This window comes from Ciconia boyciana, chromosome 3 (assembly GCF_034638445.1).
Source record: "Ciconia boyciana chromosome 3, ASM3463844v1, whole genome shotgun sequence".
Classification (NCBI taxonomy): domain Eukaryota; kingdom Metazoa; phylum Chordata; class Aves; order Ciconiiformes; family Ciconiidae; genus Ciconia; species Ciconia boyciana.
Window position 1 is genome coordinate 4,120,117 of NC_132936.1, and position 18,791 is coordinate 4,138,907.

An 18,791-nucleotide genomic window follows, 5' to 3' on the forward strand; every position below is an offset into this window, starting at 1 on the left:
CAGGAGAGACTTGACGGTCTGCTTTGATTGTATTAAGACCCTACAGTAAAGCTCTGCTGCGTGAGATCATTACTGTTGGTTGTACGTCTCCTTGGTAATAACAGTTCTTCTAATGATAGCTAAATTCCACATCTGTCTACAGCTGTCTGGGTACAGATGTGGGGATGGGGTGATGTCTCCCCACACTGCCAAGGAAGAGCATGTTGGGTAGCTTTTTCCCCCCTCTCTGTTATATCAGTTCTAGGAATAAGGGAGGATAAGACTGGGTGAGATCTCGAGAGGTTACCTAGTCCGTTCCCAAAGGCAGGATCAGCTCTGCCTGTGTCTGACAGATGCTTGTCCACTGTTCTTGAAGCCCTTGAATTTTTCTGTCCCTTTCCATATGTGACTGACCTGTCTCATAGAGCATTTATTGATGTCAGCCTGATGTGTGAGGCATCTTTTCCTTGCCTTGCCTTGAGAAGATGTGGAGATGAGTTGCATCCTTCTTCTTCACAATCCCTTTGTATATACAAAGGCCACTGTCATGTCTCCGGAGCCTGCCCTTCCTTCTCTTCTTTAGCCTAGCAAGCCCCAATCCTTCAAGGCTTTTGTGGGTCTCTGGTGGTTCTTGTTGTTCTCCCAGACCTCGGACTGTTATTGATGTCTCTTACAGCATGAATGTACCCTCCAACTTGTGAGTCCTTATCTTGGTGTTTAGGTTTGGAGCAGATATGCAAAGAAGCTCTCTGATCTTGCCAAACCAGAGAACATCGATATGGCTGTCCAGTGTCTGAATGAGCTCATCACCAACGCCCTCCACCATGTCCCTGATGTCCTCACATACTTATCCCGCCTGAAAAACCAAAGTGTCTTCAACTTCTGTGCTATCCCCCAGGTGAGTTATGTTTTCAAGTGGTTCTTCATCGTCTGCAGCCCAGCTGATGAGAAGCTGGGTGAAGGAGGTTATGTATCATGTCAATATTAGCCTGTTTTACCCTCCATCTCTTCTGTCTCTTCCTTCTTTCACGATACCTACCGTTTCTGCTGCTGGTGAGACTGTGGCTCCACTCCAGAGTGTTTTGCCATCAATTTCACTAGAGCCAAGGTTTACTCCCTTGGCAAGCTCCTCACAATGCAGTAAGGGCTCTTGGTGTTTCTCCTTAGGTGATGGCTATTGCCACCTTGGCTGCCTGCTATAACAACAAGCAGGTGTTCAGTGGGGTCGTGAAGATCCGGAAGGGACAAGCCGTCACTCTCATGATGGATGCCACAAACATACAAGCTGTCAAAGCCATCATGTACCAGTATGTGGAAGAGGTAGGTCAAGCATCTTGCTTTGAGTAACTTCTGGCTGGTCCCATCCTCATTCCCATTGTGGAATTGGGAAGACATGTGAATCTGTTAATCCTTTCCTTACCTCAGTCAGTTCAGTGGTGCCAGGGCATGGTGACCCTGACACGGTTTTGGCTTGGACCAAACTGGGTGCTTGATGTGTTTCCTTGAACATACCCTTGGTCTGTGCCTGCGTTGAGAGGTAGAGACTGAAGTCTCCTGGTGGAGAACCAGAGGAGTCGGCTGTCGCAGCGCAGGGCTTCACCTGGGCTGAGCATGCACAGAGGACCTTTCCCACAACACGCTTCTGAACAGGTTGCATCATCTCCCCATGGGCTGCTCCAGCGAGCAGTCTTGTTTTCTCTGTGTCTGTAGTCTCAGCTGGCAGCATGATGTGATGGTTGTTTCCTTGACCTCCGTGGCCAAGAGTAAATAAGGGCAGCTCTTCACAGGTGGTTAAAGCACTGGGACTCCCGACTTGAGGGTACTGTGGAGGTTAAAAGTATACGTGGAAGAACAACTGGTGGATGGTTTCATGGGAAAAAACAACCTCAACCCCAAAAACCAAATACAGTGAGGGCTGTTAAATAAAAAGACATTACTTCTGCACCAGGGAGACCTCGAACCATGGGTTATTAGAACTCCCTTTGTGGGCTGGCCAACCCCATGGCAAGGGACAGTGATACCTCAGCACCTTAGCCCAGAAGAGGGTCTCTGCTTGGGCACACCTCCTTGAGACTCATGCAGACAAGTGTCTCAAAGGCCATGGAGTTTGCAGACCATGAAGGGAAAACCCCAAAGACCATGGGGTTGTCTGATGGAGGTGGCCATTTCCTGGCAGTCACACTGGCTGCTGGTCACACTGGGGTGTCCTCACTGGTTTGAGGTGGGCTGCAGCACACGGGCAGTGGGTGAGGATTGTGGGGCGGCAAGAACCACTGGTCCCAGCAACGCCGCTTGTGGTTGAGGGACTGTGTCTGAGGCCGTGTGGTCCATCTCCCGTCATGGGGTGCCCTCAAGAGGCTGCTTGGCTTAGTGCACTTCTCAAGGGAAATGGGCCCTGGCCCCATCCAGGTGCAGTCCACCACTGAGGTTGCTCTTGAGGACACGGTGGCCCTTAAAGCTTCCTCTTCCACCCGGTGGTCCCATTTGTCTCCTCAACCTTGGGTGGGAACCATAACTCCTCCTTCCTCCCTCCCCAGATCTACCAGAAGATCCCAAGCACGGACCCATCATCCAACAAGACGCAGCAGGTCATCACCTCCATCCGCGCCATGAGCTTGCCTGGCAGCCCCATGGCATCACGCCACCACTACTCCCCCATCTACCTGTCATGTGCCATGCTCCTGGCCGCCCTGAGCTGGCAGTACCTGAGCACCATCTCCAAGGCCACCGAGGAGTACGTCCAGGCGGGCGAGAACTGATGGGCAGCGGGTGGGCAGGGGGAGAGATGGTTGGCAGATGGGCGGAGGTGGCAGGAGGCTCCTTGTCCCCTGCCGGTGGGGATGGCCAGGCAGTGGGGTGCCACAGGGCCTGGGACAGTGATGAGGACGGGATGCCAGTGAGCTCCAGCCCCGGGGCAACGGTGCGGTGTTGCCGGACTCCGCTCCTCACTGCCCTTGCCATCTGCTTGGATGGTTACAAATGCTAATTGGAGTCTTACTGTTTGGGGTTGATTTTTTTTTTCCCTTCTTTCCTGTTGGATGGTTTACCTGAATTTTTTTTTGTTTTGATTAGGATGGTTTTAAATAGAAACTCCAGTTGCCTCTTTTCCTGATTTGAGACACTTTTCCAGCTCAGAGCTGAGCAAAACCTTCTGGGTTTTGCTTCCCTTTCTTCACCAGCCTCTTCCCCATTGCCTGTGGTGCCTGCTCCGCACTGGAAGGATGATGCTTCAGGCGGGAGAGGAACACATTTCCTTATCCAGGGAAAAAGCTCTGTCCACCTTTTGGCCCTCAGCCCAGGCTGCCTAACATCCTGCAGCCTGGAAACAGGCAGAGGCAATCTTCACATTTCTGTTGTTGTGCTGAAGGAGGCTACTAGGCTTGAAACAAGCCCTTTTAATGTTAAATACATAGAAGGTGGGATGCTCTGTCCACTTTAATGTGCCCCCAGCTGAAAGTCATCTATTGCAGCTCCCTGCCCTCTAGCAGATGGCACCCTGCACTTGCAAAGCTTCATATTTTAGCAGCTCGGGAGGTGGTGAAACAGAGGAGCTGCTTGCATGGCCCTGAGCCTGACTCTACTGCAGGGTCTGGGCTCTGACCCCCTTCTTCAGCCCAAGAGCAGGGGTGGCCATGGCAGAGCAGCACTGGGTGCCTCTGCAAGGCAGGAGAGTGAGGGTTTGCACCGTGCTGTCCCTCATGGGATGCTTTTCTGGGGGCCTTGGTGCATTGGCCACCCTGAAAGGCAGTGGTGATCCCTGCCATGGGCTGGCAAGGCTTGAGCCACCGAGGGGGGTGGCCAGGGCAGGCTTCCCTGGCCCACTTGGCTCTAGCTTGGGGTGATGCTTTGGATTAGACTGACCTGCAAACTGGAAGAGGCTTCCACTGCTGTTTTGAAACACATCAGGCTGGACTTACTCCAAGAGGAAACAATGCTTTAAAGGCAAGTCCTGTTTTCCTGGGGTGGATTTTTGTTTTCAGGGTCCCTACCCACCCCCCCCTCAAATGCTGCTTTGCCTTTGTGAAGGGAAGGACAGCCCGTGTCCTGGTACAGGACAGAGCTGTCTACCAGGTGCAGTTCGGTGGCCTTTGCAAGGCCAGGCCCCTGCGGCCAGACTGTTACTCAGAAGGAGAACCCCAACTCCACAAGTACAGATGTAGATAGTTTTAAGCTGTTGTTCAAAAGAAACTTGCGGTAGCTCTCTTTGTGCAGCTTCCTGTCTTGTTGAAATTAAAGTTTTCTTTGGGAAAGCAAAGTGTTTGATAATTTTTTTTTAGCTGTCATTTCTTTTATGCTGGTAATTCCCTACCCTAGCACAAGTTACAAGCCCTCAGCTCAGATGAAATGCAGATGCTTCCTTGCTGCCACTCGGCATCGCAAGCCTCGTGTGCCAGACCCGAAGGCAGAATTTTAAACAGGTGAGAGACGGCTAAAGGTCAGTAAATTAACTTTTACTGGACCTTGCACTGCAGGCAGCAGGAGTGGTGGCACAGCCCTGGGCTGCAGGCACGCTCTACAGTGCATCCTCCTCCCCATGCACCCTCTGTGCCAGCGTTCAGAGACGCTGGGGGCAGTCCTGGCTGCACGCTGGCCCATGTTGAAGCACCTTCCCCCTCCCCAGGAGGGGGCAACGCCCAGGGACTCTTCAGGAGTCAACACAAGTCACACTGTCACCGGTACGGCCAGAGGACAGGGCTAGGACTGACCACACTTGCACGAAGGCAGAGGAGTTTCACCTGGCTTCCGCAATGCACGGAGCAACAGGAGAGTGGTTTGAGGTGGTTTGAAGTCAAGCAGAAGCAACCAAGGGCCAGGAGACAAGATACTGGAGAAATCATTTATTGGCACAGTTGTTCCATTCATATACACCACAGCTCTGTCTCACTGGTGTCTGAGTAAGGAGAGGTAAGGGGCTATTTTACAGTGCAAGGGAGAGCCTGCTTCACGCATTTCAGGCCTGTAGTCTCAGCTCAGCAATATACTGTGTGCTTTACAATTAAAAAAAAAAAGCTCTTTTGCTATATTAGTGTTGGCAAATCACATGATTCCTCCTATACAGCTATCACACCACCCCCCAGTAATAAAAATAAGGTTTTTTCTTCTTCCTTAACACCTGTGGTCAAAAAGAAAAGCTCCAATTCTGTGCAAGTTAGCAAGATACCTCCGAGCACTTGCATGAGCTCCCTGCAGCGCAGACCTGGGGAACATCCCTCATCCCTGCTCAGTGTTCAGCACCTGCAGTCCCAAAGCACCACACCAGTCTTGGGTGCAGCACCCTTGCCAAGGCATGACCCGCTGCACACACCAAGCTGCCCAGCTACGGATGAAAAGTGGTTTGCTCTTTCCAGCGTGCTCCTAGATGCTTGCAGGACATTTGATCAAAGGCTCACAGAGCTCCAGCCAGGCCCTTCCCTAGGATCAATAACCCCAGACTACAGCAGAAAAAAACCCAAATAAACAGGTGAGGAACGAGTGGTTTAAAAAAAAACAGCTGGATGTTTAAAAAAGGATGGAGCAGAGCAAAGATGCACAAAGGACTTGTGGCAGGCAGGAGGGGCCTTAATACAGCTCAGGCCAGAGCCAGCCCCACATCAAGTTCGTCAGTATTTCATCATTAATAGGTCTAAGTTTAGTCAATTCAAGGCACACGCTAACATACCCTGCTTGTTTTGGGTGCTAACTGTCAGACCAACCCAGACAGGGGTGCACAAATCGCCCCTGGCCCTGGCTTCCCAGCAGGGTCCATCTCCACTGCCCCACCAAGTCCCTAGTCCCAGCATAAAGCTACTGCTTCCTACCCTCCCAGTAACAGACTGGGCTGAAGGGGTCCAGGCTAACCAACTACCATGGTGCAAGAGGCCAGCGAGCCCTCGAGCAGTCCTTTGAGCAGGGAATGTCCCATAGCTGTGACCCACCAGGAGCAGAGGACTTGCAGAGAGCAGTTCCACCTCCAGCTCCACCGTACAATTAAAAAAAAAAAGATAAAAAGCTTTAATAAAGTAACCTCAACTATAGTCTCTTGTGGGGGGGCTCTGCACCCAACCCGCTATCTGTTAAAAGCATCAGGGACTCAGGATTATTTGTGGTTTGATCAAGAAGGTTACACCCTCTTCCAGTACTGCTCCGTCCTGGGAATGCCAGCCACGATCTCGGACTCAATGCCGCAGTGGTCCTCTCCTCGGAGGATTTTGAAGAAGCCTAGAAGCACACCAAGAGCAAAAGTCAACCTCCCTACCGCGCCAAGGAGAACGGGGAGAGGGTTTCCCCCGGCAGCCCCCCACCCGCAGGAGGCATCCAGGGGTGGCCTCACCATTGTCCCCCCAGTCGGTGTTCCAGGAGTTGGCAGCCAGCCAGTACGGAGTGCCGTTGTCCACCCCCCAGCCCAGGATCCGGATCGCGTGGCCTCCAACCTGCTCGCCGGTCACGTGCTGGTAGACCCCTGCAAGACAACAAGCCAACACATCAATGGGCACCACATCTCCCCCCGCTTCAGACCACTGCCAGCTTGTGAGATGTTCGATATCAAAGCCCAGAGACCAGCTGAGAAGGTTTTTTGGTTAAATGGAAACCTGAAGCTTAATGGGAAGTCTGGAGGAAGGACTGATGCTAAGCATCAGCTCAGCACGCAGGACACCCAGACGCTCGGCAAGGGGCCCAAAGGCAGCGCATCCCAAGCAGTTCAGTACAGGGAATTGGGGCCACAGGAGAGCCATCTGCCAGGGTTTTACCTAAAATCCTAGCTGTTGCTCTCAGCTGCAATTCTGGGGGGTCCCCACTGGGGCTTCCTCCCTGGGCCAGTCCCAAGCATCTATTCCCCTTGCTATAAACCAATGGATACAGGAGATGGTATCTGCCCATGTTCTTGCAACACCAAATACTCAAGTATGAACTTGAGATCTCCTTTCAGACTTGAGTTAGAGGGACAAGAGCCACCAAAGACAGGCCCTATGGATGAAGCAGGGAACAGGGCACCTCCCTACAGCCTTGGTGCTGATGCTCACCAGACTTGTACATCAGGAAGTCCTCATAGACAATAAAGGCTCCTTCCACTGGTCCGTTCTTGTAGATCTCAGCCATGATTTCCTTCTCACTGCGAGGGACACCGTAGGATGTGATGCCTATGGAGAAAAAAGGTCCCACCATTAGTACGGCATTGTCAGGCCACACAGGTCTTGGGATGGCTCGACAAAGACTGCTCAGCATGCCCCCGCAAGAGGCCTTCTCCACTTAAAGGTTAAATTCAAACCCAGCTGCTCCAGAGGCACTGACAGAGCCAGGCAAGGAAAGCTGGCTTCAACCATCCCTATTCCATAGGGAATGATTTAACCTGAGTCCTACTCTGTACCTGAAGACCTATTCCAGACAGCTTCAGGGGGAAGGGAATTTTTCCCCTTGTAGATTCTCATTTCCAAAACAAACCAAATTAGTCAAGGCCAAGACAAATCTCCAAGAAGCAGCCAGACTCTCCTACAGGTACAGTGCTGGCCACCACCAAGGACACCAGTCTCCCCCAGGGCTCAGCACCATGGTCTTCAACCCAGGCAGGTGCACCATGAGGACTCAAATCAGTTCCCCTGTCTCAGCTGGGTCTCAACAAATACAAACTGTGCATCTGCCAGGCTTATGTTTGCTCCAAGACCACCCATCCTGAGGGCACAGAAAATAGCCACCGTAAAACAGCTTAGGAACAAGTCCAACCCCACCAAGCTACCACTAGGAACAGCTCTGGAGCTGCTGTGCATCAAGCAGTGTCGGAGGCCACCTCCCTTACCGTAATGCTTGTCCTCCTTGTACGAGGGCGAGTAGCCGGGTTCGCAGTGACGGCTGCACCTGGGGGTTTCCCCCCCCTCCCCGGTGCACGGCGGCCGGGAGCCATTGACGTGGTGCTCACAGGGTGGGATGGAGTAGGGACGGCAGCCTGCCAAGGACAGAGGTGGCATGAACTGGCTGTCACCAAGCACCCCTGCCCAAAAGCCATGCTGGAGAAGGCATCAGATGCCCAAAGAAAGGGTACAACCTTTCTGACCCAGAGACCCCACACAGATCAGTGGGGTGCGAGCAAGAGTAGGTCTTCCAATGCCACGTGAGCAATCGCTGCATCAGCAATGGGTTTCCCTCTGGACCCGCTTCCCACCGCCTCCCTCTTGACAAGGTGACGGAAAAGATGAAAACATGAACCAACTCATGGCCGTGCTAGGAGGTTTCCAGGCTAGAAGCTGCTTTTTGAGGGGCAAACATGTCAGGAAGACTCCTGCCCTCACCCAAAGTGTATTGAACTGGTCCCAAACCAGCAACAACAAAAAATTCACAGCCTCATTCATTCCTGCTATGGAAGCAGGAGCCTTGTGGATTTTTTAGGTCTGGCTACTGTGCTCCCTTCCTGGATGGGTCTCCTGCCACTAGGTGCTGCTAGGGACCCTTGTCCCAAAGGGGTGACCAGGAGCCATGGGGACAGAAGCAGCTAGCTGGGATAGCAGAGGTGTTTGAGCCCAGACTTGAAGGAGGGAGCAGCCACAAGGATGCAGGCCAGAAGAAAAGCACCCTGAAGGACAGGAACCTGTAACCAAGCAGAGATGTTCCTCTTTGCTTTCACAAGGGTATCTGCCAAGACTTACCCACATGGGAATCGTAGAGACCCCCGGACACAAGGCCCCTCTCCGTCCAGTACCTCCACGCACCGGAGGGGTAACCACCATTGCACCTGGAGAAAGAGGCAGCAGCTCCAGCTCCAGCCCGCTCAGAGCCATCCCCTTTTGGGGGAGGCAGGGGAAATGGAGCCAGCTTTGGATGGCTGAAGGGAAGCTTTCAGCACGTTGATCCTTTTTAAGTCTGTCCCTGCCTTCCCCAGGACTTCTGGGCCTTGAGACATTGAAGCTGTGGGGCAAGAAGGAGCTAAGAGCACCTGTGCCTCCAAATCCCAAAGCAGTGGTGCCTCCTTGTCTTGGAGCCTCCTACCCAGGTCCCTGGTCAGCCTCTGCTGCCAGGAGCAGCAGAAGCCACACAACTTGGAGACCCAACTCCCCACCCTGCTCTCAACAAGCGCAAAAGCCACAGGCAAAAGGCTTGTGCCTGAAATCCAGGGCTTTGGGGCTATTAAAAGATCCATTCTTTGGCTTAGGCAGCTGCCAACTACGTATGGGACAGCATTGCTATGTGCTTGCCCTCCCTACACCATCCATCATCATCTAGCTACTGCTGGGGGCAGGATGTGGCCCAGAGGGACTTTCAGTTCATGCAGTCACCTTTATGTTCCCACCGAACTCCAGCATCTACAGCACAAACCACTGGTGGGGCTTCCTACTCATTAGGGAGACTAGGAAGACAGGGCTGAAACAATCAGCATCTTTGGGTTGTGTCCCTGCTCCTCCCACCCACCTTTTAAGAGCAGAAGTACCAACAGCAACTCACCCCATGCCGCACTCGAAGCCGCAGCATGACAGCAAGTCCTCCGCAGAGACCTCCACGCTCACCTTGGCATTCGTGTGAACACAGATTCTGTCCGAAATCGCTTCTACGGCACCGAAAGCCTGCGGGCAGCCCCAAAAACCCATGGGAAGACCGTTAGAGCTGGCCAGGGAGAGAAACCAGGCAACCTTCTGGAATGAGTGCAGCAAGCATGAGCCTGGCTGGGAGAAGCCCACCAAGAAGCTCAGACACCACAGGATCCACTGTGTCCCCCCATTTATGCAGTTCAGTAGCAAACTCAACAGCATGTTTTTTGTCCAGCAAACTCTGTATCAACATGACCTTAAACCGCCCATGCTCTTACCCAGCAAGAGCCACAAGAGCCCTGGTCTCTTATCTCATTGATGGTTGGACAGTTAGGCCACTGCGTCCGTGAGTCAAAGCTATCAGGCAGCTCCATGTCTGCAGCAAAATCTACCCTGCAAGTGAGAAGAGGGAAGTCCTGTTATAGAAACACCAGTGTAACAGGACTGGGTGCACAGGACTTTCCAACCTCCTCTGAAGGTGACCTGGAGGACGAGCGCTCTTGTTGTTTGCTTACTGAAGGAGAATAAATACTTCTGAAGTCCTCAGACCAGGTCAGCAGCTCCTCTGGTCTTTTAAGTTTCAAGGAGTACAAATTACACGATTGGTCAAGTATCTGGCAGGACAGAGGATGGATGTTCCCCCACACATGCTTCTGTGCTTAATTCCATGCAAGATGTCCACCAAGCTACACCCAGGGGAACCCTGCTCACAGTCTGCCAGGAGAGACCCTCACCCACTCCAGACACACCAGGACCATCCACACAAGCTTTTACAGGGCTCTCATCTTTTTCTCCCAGCACTCACCTCTCAGGGAGCTTGGGTCCACCCAGGAAGGTGCCACAGAGCTTCTTTACATAGCTCATGTCAGTGTTGTGGAAGTTATGCCCTGCCTGGGAAGAGACACAGAGAAATGGGACATGACTCTCCATACCCATCAAATGCATCGCTGGGACCAGCCTGGTGCTCCAGATCTCCCACAAACCCAACCGGTGTCTGACACTTGCTATAATACTCAGGGACCAAGAGCCAAGCTACCTACAGACACAGAACACAGCCCCTTCCAGGATCAGTGCATCGTGACCAATAAGCTAAGGTCCAGCTCTAGGCTTTGGCCACAGCAGCCTGGCCGAGGTGGGTTTGGCCAGGTCACCAATACAGCTTGACACTTGCTGCTTGTTTCCAGCCTCCCACAGAGCCTCCTCTCAGCATTGCTCCTAGTCTATGAATTCATCGGTGCTCTGCTCCAAAGAGGAGAAGCTGCACAGTTACTGTCACTGCAGGAATCCCTGACGGCATCAACTCACTGGAGAAGTCAACTGGGACCGAGGCTGGTTTGATGCAACCACCGTGGTGAGACTCCCAAAGCTCAGCTACTGAGTCCCACAGAGAGACTGTCGATCAGTGCATCAAAAAAAAAAAAAGAAACCAAACCCAAAAAAGCAACGCAGTACTCACCTTCCAGGTGGTGTTGAGCTTGTTTACATGGTTGACCAAGTCGCTGGAGAGGGGAGGGTAGTACGGAATGCTGCGAGCATTGGCAAAGGCCACCAGGACACACAGGATGGAGACGGACGGCCACATCTTGGCTACAGAACGGGACACTCCACCTGCAGACAGATTTGGGCACCATTGGAAACCTTCCCAAGGCAGGCTCAGACCGTGAGCAAGGGCTCGGCAGAAGGACTGCTGCAGCAACACGTGGGAGGATAAAACACGTGGCTGCACGAAGTCCCTTCCGTTCCTGATTTACCCCCAAGGTCAGGAGAGATGCAGGAGCAGACTAATAACCCTCTCCTGCAGCTCAGGAGAAATCAGACAAGGCAACCCTGTTCGGTCGACCGCTGCAGGATTAGTAGCAGCAGAAAAGTCTCTTTTGAAGCAGATCCAAAGGATTGAATTTGGAGGGTATTAAAAGCTGTGTTTACTTCCGCAAGACTGAAGAATAAGGACTAGGAGAAGGAACAGGTAACTCCCCCCACCACGGCAAACTGCAGGCAGGGCTGCAGCCCCACGGACTTGCTAGCCCCTGCCCTAGTGCAGCGCTCTTCCCTTTGAAGATATCACTCCAAATCACATTTTTGGACTTTCCGGCCTCATTTTGGCCAGCCCATTGCCCTGGGTACCCTGACTGGGGTCACAGCCCCGAGGCAGGGACCCCCTGCCCACGCAGAGGGGGTCTGTGCACACCAGAGCTGCCCGTGGCTGCTGCCCCTGCTGCCCTCCCACCGGGGCTTTTCACGAGGGAGGCTGCAAAGCCACATCCCTCAGGGCAGGGCACCAGAAAGATCCCAATTTGGGGAACAGAGATGCAGGGGAAATCCAGGAGCACAGCAAGAGTGGGCTGGAGCCTGCCGTGGGGGAACACAAGCAGCGCCCTGCCCAAAGATGCTCCAGGGCTCCGTGGTTTCTCTGTTCCCCTGCCTCCTTTAACCAAATTCACATTAAATTGCCCAACTGCAATTTAACCCCCAATGCCAGCAGCCACCACTTGCTCCGCATCCCCACGCCTGACCCGGACATGCAGATGGGCCATGAGCTGCTCACCCTCTGCAAACACACCAGGGCACCCTCCTCCTCCTCCAAAGTCTCCCAGCTCCCCTTCCACCAACCCCACATCCACCCAGATGAGCTCTGATCCCGGTGAGTGACCCAAGACCTCGGATACTCCACAGCAGCCTGAACAGCAGAGATATTTAGGCTCTAATTCCTACTCATCTCAGCGAGCTGAACACGTAATCACCTTTGCAAGCCTAGGCTTAAACCCTTCTGGGCAAATACACCCGAGCAGCTCTTGCCAGCCGCTCTCCGGCCCCACGGCAGCAAAGCTTGCTGAGCAGAGGCAGGGGATGGGGAGACACACACGCATTGCCATGCAGGCTGCCTCCACCCACTCACAGCCAAGTTTAGCCTTTCCAGAGAAGAAAACCCAGCAGGAGTGTCCTACTTTCTGCCAGCAACAAGCCCAGGCGGCTGCAGCTAACTGTATAAAGGGGCTTTTTTTAATTTCCCCCTCCTCCTTCCACCATTTATTTATATTTCTTCCCACTCTTCGTGCTTTCAGCAGGATGCTCAGCCCAAAAGCTAGTTGAGTTTCAGCAGCGCATGGGTCCTCCTACCCTTAAATCTCACCTCTTTGAAGGGGTTTCATGTGTATTTGCTTGCTCAGAGGTTTCTCCCAGACAAGGGACTCGCTGGCACTGCTGCTGTCCCCGCCGTGCTCCCCGGCTTACACAGCAGGAAGGAGGCTACACCCACAGAAACAAATATACATTTCTACAGCTAGTGTGCTTTTTGCCTGTGTCCCTTCAACATGGGCATAGGAAGCCTATAGGTGACCGGCCTTTTCTAATGAAAAATCTTAAAAAAACAAAAAAAAACCAAAAAAACCAACCCCAAAACACAAAAAACCCCAAACCCTCTGTACTTCCTGCAGTCAACTTTATATTTTCTGTAGCACGGAAGGGAGGCAGTTTTGAGGCCAGAAGCCACCTGATATACTTTTGGTTTTGGCAGGATGCTTGCAAATATGCTGACACGCTGAAACCCATCCTGCAAAGCCTCCTGCATCGATACGGCTGCTTGCACCGAGCTCTGGATGGACGGACACGGGAGATCTCACATCCTCGGGTTACCAGACCACACAGGCTGCAGACTGCAAGCCCCAGGCAACCAGAGACCAAACTGGAAAATGATACCAGGCAGCTTCCCCTCTGACAAGCGCTCGCCTTTTAAGCTCTGCTGCATTGCATCTGCCCCGCGACATGGCCGACAGCCAGCAAACCCAGCAGAAGCAGGGGGACATCGCCCAGCGCAACCCAAATAGTGGGGAGCCAGTCGGTCATTTCAGCAAACAAGCCTCTTGCCAAGTCTCCTATGGGCATGAAGTTTCTGGGGGGAGCTGAGACTCTCAAGTTGGGTGGTACAGATTATCCCAAGATCTGGGTGGAGAAGAGGAAATCCTCAATCTCATGGGGACAAACTTTTTAGCAGTTTAGCGATAAGTAGCTATTTAGTAGTTTAGCGATAGTAGCGATAGGACAAGGGGTAATGGTTTTAAACTGAAAGAGGGGAGATTCAGACTAGATATAAGGAAAATATTTTTTATGCTGAGGGTGGTGAAAAACACTGGCCCAGGTGGCCCAGAGAGGTGGTGGATGTCCCATCCCTGGAAACATTCAAGGTCAGGTTGGACGGGGCTCTGAGCAACCTGCTCGAGTTGAAGATGTCCCTGCTCATTGCAGGGGGGTTGGACTAGATGGCCTTTGAAGGTCCCTTCCCACCCAAACCATTCTATGATTCTATGAAGTCTCCTATGGGCATGAAGATTTTTTTAGGGGGGGGGAAGGAAGGTGATACTCTCAGCTGGATGGCATGGAGTATCCCAAGATCTGGGTGGAGAAGGAAGGGGAAATCCTCATTCTCATGTAATTTCTTCCTCCCTACCCACCCCCCTTCCCCAGCTTTAGCAAGCACCCTGTGTACAGCAAATCTATATATAGAAAGCGCAGGCACAGGACCCGCGGGACGAATTTCCACCGACAGCAAGTCACGTGCAGCTGGAGGCACACTGACCCCAGCAGCAACACAGCAAGTGAGAAAAAGGCTGCTGGTTTCCACCATCAACCCCCTTTCTCTGCTGATAGGAGCAGCAAGACAGTTCCCGTGGCAGCGTCATTGCGTGCATGCTTCCCCCACTGCCGCTATCTCCTCCGCACATGCCTCCTTCCCCCTAAAGCCCCACAGCCTTTTTAAATACCATGAAAAAAGCAGCACGAAAGCCAAACTTGCACAACAGCTGCTGCGCCCGACAGATATCTGCTCTTCCTTCCGCACGGTGAACAAGCCAGAGGAGTTTCTCCCGCAACCCCAGGAGATCCCTTCCCTTTGCACCCTGAAGGTCTCTGAAGGTGCCTGGCAGCTTCAGGATAAACAACCCTGGCAAAGGCTGTCTTCACAGGTCACATGCCACCACAGCTTATTAGCTTGAAAACAGAAGCAAACCTTGTTTGTTGGACTTCTTAAGACACAGCAGCTTCACCCTAGCAAACTCTCCAGATGGCAGGAGGATGTTTGGGGCTTGCACAGAGCCCCCCGAGCTGTTCCACCTCCTCTTGGGCTGCAGAGCTGGGAGCTGAGAACAAGTCCCCTGCCCCCTGCTTTGGGATCCAAAGTATCTGGCAATGCAATTTCTTGAAGGATGAGCAAGAAATAACTCCAGAAAGCTGCTACCCACCAGAACACCTGACCCCGGGTAGGACTTTCACAATTCAGCCAGCTGATTGCTTAAAAAGGGGAAATTTGGGCCCCCTGAGTGCAGCCCTTGAGCCCCCTGGTCCCAGCCAGCGAGGAGGAAGCACTGAGGCCGAAGGCCCTCTGATATGAGCTGCTCAGAGCAGCTGCAGCGTGGGAGGGAGAGCATCCGAAGCGAGATGGCTGCGGCTGGTGCTGCACCGCCCACCTGCAGTCCCTCTGCACCATCAGCTGCTGCCTGCACCTGCGCAGGCAGCGAGACAGGGAGGAGGGAAGGAGGTGGCATCACCCAGGTGTCTTCTCCATCCCTCCTGATCAGGAGATCTTGGAGCCAGAGGTACTTCCCTGTCTGCTTTCCCAGGGACAGGGCTCCAACTATCTGGACCACATCATGCCAGAGATCAGCAAGGTCCCACAGCCTCCTCCCAGAAGCCGAGGGAGATGCACAGTGCCCGCAACAGCAAACCCCTCTGCACAGCCCTACCGTGAAGCTCTTCTCCACATCACCCAGAAATCAATGCCCACAAGTCCCATTTAACCGGGCATTTCTCTGCACAGCCAAAAAAATAAAGAAAACAACCCAAACCAGGCTATTCAAAGCCCAGCTCACATGACTCAGCTTAAGCAGGTTAGGCCATGAGATAAGTCACAGCCCTGGAGCACCTCTCAGCTCCTCCACTGTCTGGGCCAAACCCCTCCAGGCACAGACGGAGGCACCCACACACCCTTTTGCAAAGGTCTGAGGAAGATAAAAGCTGTCCCACCCTCACAGCTATAACCCTAACCCCCACCCCTCCAAGGGTGAGAGGTACTCAAAGCCCAAGTCATGTGTCCTCCTCCAGCAAGCAGCCCTTTACCCAAGCCGAGCTTCGTCCTTTGTTCTGGCTGCCAGTATTTGTGCGTGACTCTAAGCCACAATAAAGTAAGCATATAAACAAAGCAATCCAGCTTAGCTTGCTGTGCTGCCAGGTTAGCTTGGTGGCACCGCAGGCATGCACCAAACTCATGGCCTGGTGACTTCATTACAGCCATTACTGCATTATCAAAGCTTGATTTTGTCTTTAAAAAGAAAAAAAAAAAAGGCATGAGCCACTCTTCCCCACACCCATTCCTTTCCAGGAAAGCCAAACCATTAGCACAGGTTAGATATCTGGCAAAAGAAATACATCGTGAGACAAGTTGCAGCGCTCGCCTCCACAGCTTGCATTCACAAGAAAGCGCAATATCCCTCCCAAATGGAGCTGCACTGATTTTTTTGGGTTTTAGCTCTTACAGACCAATCCCTAAACCAGAGTCTTGCCCAAGACCTCGGCTGCTGCAGCAGACACCCTGCGCTACGGAAATGCCTTGCCCTCCCCCTTGCACCCTCAGCTTTACAACCTGGAGGTAAATACAAGAAGGAGACGATCTTCGCCGTATCACGCCTGCAGCGCAACCCCGTGAGTGCGATATATGGACGATAGATATATTGCAAGCCAGATGTCAGGCGGTTTTTATCCAGCACCAAGCCATGGTCCTGGTGCCAGACCCGAGCATGTTCCCAGAAGCACTTCAGCGGGTGCCAAACCAACCTCCTTCGTGTCAGCTGACGAGTAGAGCTGGGTTGGGGTTTGGTTTTTTTTTTTCCATCTTCATTATGAAAACAAGGTTTCCTCTCTCCTCCCCTGCCACTTACAGGAAGGTTTAGCTGGGTTTGAGACACGCTGAAGGTTAATGGCATTTTCCCTGCACCAAACCTCACCTTTGAGCCGCAGAACATCCCTCCCGGACCCCCCGCGGCCAAAAATACCCTAAAAATACAGCTGGAAAACGTGGGAGCCGCTGCTGCTGCTGCCCCTAAGGGGGTGTTCCGCAGCTCCCCGCGGCCGCAGGGCTCCCTGCCCGGCCCCGCTGCTCCCGGGGGAAGGGGGTACCCCATCCCCACCCCATCCCCACCCTATCCCCACGCGTGTCCCCCTGCACCAAGCCGGGCGGTGCGGTGCGGCGCAGCATCCCCTCCCCTGCCCGTACCTGCCCCCGCCGCCGCGCCCGCACCCGCGCCCCGCTGCGCTCCTTATCCCCGGCCCGGCCCCGCCGGGACTCACCGCCCCGCACCGCCCGGCCGGCCCCGCGCTCCCTCGGCGGCCGCGGAAGGGGCAGCTCCCGGCGGCTGAGTCATCCCGGCCCGGCCCGCCCCCAGCGTGACTGCATCCTGCCTGCTCCCCGCCTCCAGCCCGCCTGCCGCCCGCCTCCAGCCCGCCTCCGTCCCCTCTCTTTGCCTCCTGCAACCTGCCTTGCATCCCTCCTCAACCCCACCTGCATCCCTCCGCCATCCTGCCTCCATCCCGCCTGCATCCCATCTCCAGCCTGCCTGCTCCCTGCCTCCATCCCTCCTCAACCCCACCTGCATCCCTCCGCCATCCTGCCTCCATCCCGCCTGCATCCCATCTCCAGCCTGCCTGCTCCCTGCCTCCACCCCTCCTCAATCCCACCTGCATCCCTCCGCCATCCTGCCTCCATCCCACCTGCATCCCATCTGCAGCCTGCCTGCTCCCTGCCTCCACCCCTCCTCAATCCCACCTGCATCCCTCCGCCATCCTGCCTCCATCCCACCTGCATCCCTTCTCCAGCCTGCCTGCAGCCTGCCTGCTTCCCTTCTCCAGCCTGCCTCCATCCCTCCTTCTTCCCTCTTCCAGCTTGCCTGCACCCTGCCTCCATCCTTCCTCAATCCCACCCGCATCCTGCCTGCTTCCCTCCGCCATCCTGTTTCCATCCCTTCTGCTTCCCTCCTCCAGCCTGCCTCTGTCCCATCTCGTTTTCCTTCTCCAACCTGCCTCCATCTGTCTTCAATCCCACCTGCATCCCTCTGCCATTCTGCCTCCATCCTGCTTGCATCCCGTCTCCAGCCTGCCTCCATCCCTCCTCCATCCCACCTGCATTCCACCTCCATCTCTCCTCAATCCCACCTGCATCCTGCCTGCTTCCCTCTGCCATCCTGTTTCCATCCCTTCTGCTTCCCTCCTCCAGCCTGCCTCCGTCCCGTCTTGTTCTCCTACTCCAACCTACCTCCATCCCTCTTCAATACCACCTGCATTCCACCTCCATCCCTCCTCAATCTCACCTGCATCCCTCTGCCATCCTGCCTCCATCCCTCCTCCATCCCACCTGCATCCCTCCTCCATCCCACCTGCATTCCACCTCCATCTCTCCTCAATCCCAGCCGCATCCTGCCTGCTTCCCTCCGCCATCCTGTCTCCATCCCTCCTGCTTCTCTCCTCCAGCCTGCCTGCAGCCTGCCTCCATCCCTCCTCAATCCCACCTGCATTCCACCTCAATCCCACCTGCATCCTGCCTGCTTCCCTCCTCCATCCTGTCTCCATCTCTCCTGCTTCCCTCCTACGCCCTGCCTCCATCCCATCTAACTTTCCTCCTCCAGTCTGCTTGCATCCCACCGCTATCCTGTCTCCATCCCACCTCCATCCCACCTGCTTCCCACCTCCAACCAGCCTCCATCCTGCTTCCTTCTCTCCTGCATCCTATCTCCATCCCCTGCCCATCCCACCTCCATCCTGCCAGCGTCCTTTGAAGTGTTCATCTGGAAATCCAGCAAGTTTTTACTGTGTTAGTGTGTTGTTACTGTGTTAACTGACTTTTTGTCCCTCATTTTGGCTGATTTTCAGAAGTATGAACAGCACAGAAAGGTCATCTTAAGAGCCAGTTTCAAGTTCTGTTCTAAACCATGAGGATGCTAAAGCTTCTCTTTAATGAGAAAGACCATCCATTTTTTTCTTTTCTCGGCTCTCTCTGGGAGAAGGTGGGGATAATATTCTAATAATTCTAAAAATAATCTTATAATACTTCTTCACCACCCTCAGAAATGGAGGAACCGTTTGGCCTGGAATAGAAAATAACTAATCAGTGAGCCAAAGTCTGCTAAAATCCAGCAGCCAGCATGGGAGATGAAAACTTGGCAAAGGCTGGGAAGGGACTCACCCGGGACTTCTTTCGGACATTGAAAAGGGGAACCCCTGGGGCCTTGCTAGCAGGAAAGGAGAGCAGCGGGGATGGTCCGTGGTGCTTGGTGCCGCACG

At 53.8% G+C, this 18,791-nt stretch overlaps 2 protein-coding genes across 5 annotated transcripts in view; one reads left to right on the forward strand and one right to left on the reverse strand.

The window, feature by feature from the left end:
• Positions 1 to 4,224, forward strand: part of FDFT1 (farnesyl-diphosphate farnesyltransferase 1) — a 15,112-nt gene extending 10,888 nt beyond the window's left edge. Inside the window, exons 6-9 of one of the 2 annotated variants that reach the window (XM_072858278.1) lie at positions 701 to 877; positions 1,147 to 1,299; positions 2,517 to 2,713; positions 3,052 to 4,224. In XM_072858278.1, the coding sequence (XP_072714379.1) occupies positions 701 to 877; positions 1,147 to 1,299; positions 2,517 to 2,713; positions 3,052 to 3,091 (567 nt within the window). In that variant the 3' untranslated portion in view covers positions 3,092 to 4,224. Of the gene's footprint in view, positions 1 to 700; positions 878 to 1,146; positions 1,300 to 2,516 lie in introns of both variants that reach the window. The other variant, XM_072858279.1, reaches the window with a different exon arrangement.
• Positions 4,225 to 4,802: 578 nt separating this feature from the next.
• Positions 4,803 to 16,889, reverse strand: CTSB (cathepsin B). 3 transcript variants are annotated; one of them, XM_072858281.1, is made up of 10 exons: positions 16,806 to 16,889; positions 10,927 to 11,078; positions 10,276 to 10,361; positions 9,749 to 9,863; positions 9,388 to 9,506; positions 8,595 to 8,680; positions 7,751 to 7,897; positions 6,981 to 7,097; positions 6,290 to 6,418; positions 4,803 to 6,177 (listed from the first exon to the last, which is right to left on the reverse strand). In XM_072858281.1, exons 2-10 carry the CDS (start codon positions 11,050 to 11,052, stop codon positions 6,080 to 6,082), a joined length of 1,023 nt encoding a protein of 340 aa, XP_072714382.1. In that variant the 5' UTR covers positions 11,053 to 11,078; positions 16,806 to 16,889; the 3' UTR covers positions 4,803 to 6,079. The 3 variants fall into 3 exon arrangements, with proteins under 3 accessions (XP_072714382.1, XP_072714384.1, XP_072714385.1); XM_072858283.1 differs by having other exon boundaries at positions 16,732 to 16,833; XM_072858284.1 differs by lacking the exon at positions 16,806 to 16,889 and adding an exon at positions 16,102 to 16,121.
• Between the last annotated feature and the right edge of the window lie 1,902 nt (positions 16,890 to 18,791).

Coding starts and splice junctions, on each gene's coding strand:
- CTSB (XM_072858281.1), bottom strand. CDS start 11,052: ATGTGGCCGTCCGTCTCCATCCTGTGTGTCCTGGTGGCCTTTGCCAAT. Junction 8,681..9,387: donor GGCTTCGAGTGCGGCATGGG/GTGAGTTGCTGT, acceptor CTCTTTCTCCAG/GTGCAATGGTGGTTACCCCT. Junction 7,098..7,750: donor CAAGGAGGACAAGCATTACG/GTAAGGGAGGTG, acceptor TTTTCTCCATAG/GCATCACATCCTACGGTGTC.